The following is a 5,579-nucleotide window of genomic DNA, read 5'->3' on the forward strand; positions in this document are numbered from 1 at the left end:
AAGGGCGGCGGGGGCGGCCGGACGTGCGGCAGCTCCACCAGAGTGGGTCTCTCGTAGCGCTTGGCCAGAGCCGGTCTCTTGCCGGGGAACGTCTTGAGGACGCTGTAGGGGCTGCGCTGCTTGTAGATTTTGGGGACGCTGGGCCCCTCCTCCGCCGGCTGCATCTCCTCCTCCATGCTGCGCCTCAGGGCCAGTCCCCGGTCGCACGCCCCCTCCCCGCCCGGCGCCGGGCTCTGAGGTTGCCTCCGCCGCCCGCCCGCCGGCTCTGCCCGTGTGCGCGCGTGTGGGAGGGTGTGTGTCTGTGCCGTGGCCGCCGCCGCCGTCACTGCCGCCTGTCGCTAAGCCTGGCATCGCTGAGCCCCCGCGCGGGGGGCTGCCGCCCGAGAGTTGATTGACAGGCCGCCTCGCCAATGCCTGGAGGGAGAAAGGAAGTAAAGAGCAAGTGTTTAGGGTAATATCTGCTAATGATAATGCGGGCGGGGGCGGGGCCTGGCGCCGCCACTGCCCGCGGGGTAGGCCCGCCGGGTGTGCGTCTTCGACGGGGAGGTGGGGGAGGGAAGGGGACGGCTGGGACCAGAAAGGCGACCTGGTAACAGGGCGAGGTTCGGGCCAGGGCGAGACTTCTGAGATCCAGATGTGGAATCGAGACTTCTGCTGTCGGCGGCGTCTAGCTCCGGAAACGAGCGCCTGGCGCCCCCCAACGCGACCCCAAACTATCGGCGTTGCACAGCGTGGCGGGTGGTAGTTCGGCGGGACGGGGCGGAGTGGTTTGAGTGCGTCGTGCGTGCGTGCCTTGGGGAGGTCTTCCAGCCAGTTCTTTTGCGGATCAGGAATTACTCCCCCAACCTTCTGAGAAAAACTTTTGAAGATCTTGACCCAGGTCGCTGCACGTTGTTTGCACGCCTGCGCTTCTGCCCACGTCCAGCACGTGGCCTTTGAGCTCATGCCGATCATAAGAACGCACAGGGCGTTGGACTTTTAACAATATTTCATTAATTCCCTATAGGAGCGCTGAGGGTGCGTAACAGAATCATTTCGCCCATTCTACAGATGAGAAAACTGAGGCTCCTTACACAGATGTATCCAGGTCATTTGAATTCAAATCCTTACTTCTCATAGTAGATAGACTGTGCAATTGAGGAGAAAATATGGCCAGATACCTCCTTTTGGGATGGAGATTAGATAACTCAACAATATTATTTTAAGACCAGGGTGGCCGGAGAGCCCTCACTCTGCATTGCCCAGCCTGTTCCTCTCTGCATCTGAGGCCACAAGGCCAGGGTTTCTGGAGGACACACAATTTCAGTAGTTGTTTGAATGAGAGAAGACCTTCTGTGGTGTGGAGGAGGATCTCCATATGGGGTAGAGATGTCTTCAAATCCAGAGGAGTGTCCTGGCATCTCCCAGCCACTTTTTCTTTTTTTTTAAAGACCAAATCTCCCTTCCCCTAAGCCAAATCCAATATCATCAGACCCCTCCTAGGTTTGGTTTCCAGCCTTCAATCTTCATTCTCCAGGTTAGAATTCTGGGTACATCTCTTCCTTGATGTATGACTCACCTCATCTCTCCACTCTGAAATAACATTCCTTTTCAGAGCTTTCCTTTTAGTCTTGGGAAAGTGACCCATTTTCTTTTTCTTGGGGTTCAGGTCCTTGGCCTCTCATTTCCCACATCTTTCTTATTTTGGAAGCAGCCTCTCTCTTTCTTGGTTCAGCTTCTGTGTTCCTCTACCCTAGAGAGTCTGTGTCTCTCCTTGCAACCTCCTTAGATCGTGCTGTGGTTCCTCCCCAACCTCCGTTTATTAGAGATGAAATAAATAATGCCATAAATAAAAGTATTTGGGAGTCCAGGAACTGTCAGGGCTGATTAGGGCATAGAGGACATTTTCTTTCTCATTATGCAAAAGCATTTCATGGGGAAATAAAAGAGGTTTCATTGTAACTCATGCATGTCATATTTCAAGGAATTCAAGATATTAATCATATTTAACATTATTTGCAACGTTTCTCCCTGGCTTCTGAAAACTGCTAAATGAGGACACGTGGATCACTAGGAAAAAGGGAGACAAGCATGAGAGGGACAGTTAAGAAATAATGAAATGCTGGTGAAAGACAGGAAGAGAATGAGATGCCAGGGAGATGTTTCTTAGGCACATAAGTGAGAAATGGGAGAGCTGCTTCTGAGACGTGAGACAGCTAAAATTGAATGATATACTGGAGGAAATAAATGATAACAAACCTCCCCACACTTTTCTTTCTATAAAGCAGTTATGAATTTTGCATTGAAATGTTTTCCTCTCACTTTACTCCCAGATAATTTGTCAATAAGTCTTGGCTTTTGAAAAGAAATTGGGGTACTGGCAGTATGTGTGGTGGTGGTGGTGGTAGGGTGTAGAGGGGAGAAATTCTTGAGTTCTACCGAAGAAGAATTTCCTATACCTGAGGACTTTTTCTTTTGCTTATGTATTTTTAATTTGTATCGCCCTCACTACTTCAAACACCATAAGAGACTGGGAACAGTACTTCTTTTGTTATATTTTACCTACCAAAAGGACCTATCAGCCTGTACATCAAAAAGTGGTTGTTTCTGTAAAACTAAATGCTAAAATTAGTGGTTTAGCTTTTTTTTTTTTTTCCTTTAAAGTGGGTGGTGGGAGAGGGCACTTAGAGGAAAAGTATTATAAATTTAAAAATGAACAGCTTTCAGATCCCCATACTAGCAGTCGCCTATGTCTGGGGTCCACAGGAAAATGAAGTGCTTAACAATCACTCTTTAGAAAATAAAAAGGGCATTGATTCTAAGTGTGGAGTTGAACTCAATTTTAAAATTGTAACTGACCTGCTAATTCCTGTCTGGGATTGTACTTAGCTGAGTATTGTACATAAATGTATGTATTGAATTGTTTATAAATCACTGGTAGCACTTTGTAAGCATCTTTCTGTAAGTTATAGTCTAAATTATCAGATGGTGACTTTGCTGTTATCTTCTTTTTAGGGTCTCAAACGGGCTCATAGGATAGTAATTGCACTCATGCTTTAAATCTCATTAGATATTTACTCTTTATCTCAGGAAAATAGATAGTGAACTTTTAAAAGTCAAGTGGCTATTTATGGACAGGGTGATTTTTTGATTGGCAGCATGTCAGTTTCTTGAACCATCCAGAATATAGCTTTTAAATAATGTCAGCCATGGGAAATGCTTTTTATTGCACCAATTTCAATGATATTTAATGAGCTTCTGATTGACTGTTTGATCTCCCAATGTTTTGTGCTACTTTTAATTCATTTCATATAATAGAAAAAAAAGTAATTGGAATAAAATTTTGTGACAAGATAATGACCTTCCACTTTGAAATTAAATGTCTGATTAGCTTCAACATTTTAATGCTGAGATGATATTGCAGCAGGAACAGGGGTGTGCATACTATCATTTGGTGGAAAATGACTGAGGAATACCCCTTTGTATTTCCCATTGCATAGCAGAAAGGGCGTGGTGGCCTTAGAATCATAGACCGATAGAGCTAAAAGGGACCTTAACGGTCTTATATTCTTGTGACTGAGCCTATACCTATAGTTTTTCTTTGCCTCTGTCAAGTGGTTGTATAAACCATGCTTAAAATCCTCCAGTAATGGGGACTTCACTACTTTCGGAAGCATCATTCACCCAAGGATTTATTCAACAAATATTTATTCAGTGCCTACTTTATGCCAGGTACCTTTCTAAGCACTTGGGGATATAATGGAACCAGATTCCAAGACCCTACTATTATGGAATTGGGTGGGCAGATAATAAACTAGTAACTAACCAAACAATAATAATATAATATACAGTATATAATAAATATATTTATATCACATAAGGAATATAATGTATTATACTTACATAAGATAATATATAAAATCTATCACTATTCTAATTATTTTAGATAAAAATAACTCATGAAAAATAGGGTGGGATACTACTTTTGATAGAGTGGTTTGAGAAGACCTCACTGAGGTAGAACAATTGAGCTGAGTTTACTCATGAAGAAGCAGCATCCATGAGAAGAGCAGTCCAGGCTGAGGGACAGCAGATGCAAGAGCTATAAGTGGGAACAAGCTTGATGTTCTCGGGGAGCCGCAAGAAGGGCGTGTGGTCAGAGTGTCCTGGCGAGGGGCAGAGCCCGAAAGGCTGGATCCAGGCTGTTCAGGGCCTTGTATACCTGGGAACATGTTTGGGGTTTATTCTATGCAATGGGAAGCTTGGAGGCGGTAACACTGGGGAGTGACACGGCGAGATTTATGTTCTTAGAAGATAATTTTCAGAAAAGGTAAAATGATTTGTGCAGACATAAAAATGAACAGATATTAAAGATTTTATTTAACTTACTCCATACCCTCATAGTATTCCAAGGAAAAGTCAAAAAAGCACAAATTGATATGGAATAAAGGAATGTTCAGTTGAAGGCATAAGTTTTTTTCATGTGTAAACTTTTTTTATGGGGGTTGTGGGTGAGGAGGGGAAGGGAACCTCTACCACACAGGGCAGTTGGCGTGTCTATCAGTTAACTAAACTTTCAAAGTTGTAAAAATAGTTCAAGGACAACACAAGAGTAGAATCAGATAAGTGGGGTGGGGGTGCTGCATGTAGACACCATATATTTTTCCACGGAAATACAATTTGTCTTCTGCACTGCTTTCTTTAGAAAAACCTTTTCTTTTGAAATAATTACAGATTCACAGGAAGTCGCTAAGATACTACCGAGAGGTCCTCAGTACCCTTCATCCATTACCTCCAATAGGTACATTTTTTTTAACTCTAGTTATATAAATGGAATCATGCAGTATGTGATCTTTTGAGATTTTTCATATAGTTTAACACCCTTGAGATCCATCAGTATTGTAATGTGTATCAATAGATTGTTCCTTTTTTATTGCTGAGTAGTATTCCATGGTATGGATGTTACACAGTTTGTTTAATCATTCACCTACTGTAGAACATTTTGGTCGTTTTTAATTTGGGGCTATTACAAATAAAGCTGCTCTGAACAGTCATGTACAGTTATTTGTGTGGATGTAAGTTTTATTTGAGGGTATATGTCCAGGGGAGGATTGCTGCTGGGTTTTTCTATAATGTTTTAAAAGATTCATTCTGGTTTGTGGACAATGGACTGCAGAATATCAGATTGGCAGCATGGAGACAATTTATTTCCCAAACAGTGACTGAGTGACCTTTTTAAAATATGTCTTTCCACTGCCCTCCATTGCCTTTGTCCTACTCTTCCAATCCATCCATTGCCTGCTTCGGGCCCCTCTTGATTTATAACCATCCCTTGTTTTTTGGACCTCATTTCTTCTACCCTCTCCTTTCTTTATCCTATCCTTGTTTCTCTGGTCTTGAACATGCTCCAAATTTCTTGCTTCCGGGTTCTTATTCTCAATAGTCCTTCCGCTTAAAATGCTCTTTCTCCAGGTGTCTGTGTAAGTTACTAGCTTATCTCCTTCCAGTCTTAGCTCTAGTATCTCTTTTTCAGTGAGGCCTTCACCTGGTTAGTACAGTTCAACCCAGTTCCCTCCAGCAGGTCCTCAACCTCTTTCATT

General features: G+C 43.4%; 1 protein-coding gene across 1 annotated transcript in view; it reads right to left on the reverse strand.

Moving 5' to 3' along the window:
* Positions 1–243, reverse strand: part of BEND4 (BEN domain containing 4) — a 33,173-nt gene extending 32,930 nt beyond the window's left edge. The window contains exon 1 of the mRNA XM_025040231.1: positions 39–243. Within this exon, the coding sequence (XP_024895999.1) occupies positions 39–176 (138 nt within the window). The 5' untranslated portion in view covers positions 177–243. The remainder of the gene's footprint in view (positions 1–38) is intronic.
* Positions 244–5,579: the final 5,336 nt, after the last annotated feature.

This window comes from Pteropus alecto, unplaced genomic scaffold (genome assembly GCF_000325575.1).
Source record: "Pteropus alecto unplaced genomic scaffold, ASM32557v1 scaffold57, whole genome shotgun sequence".
Lineage (NCBI taxonomy): Eukaryota > Metazoa > Chordata > Mammalia > Chiroptera > Pteropodidae > Pteropus > Pteropus alecto.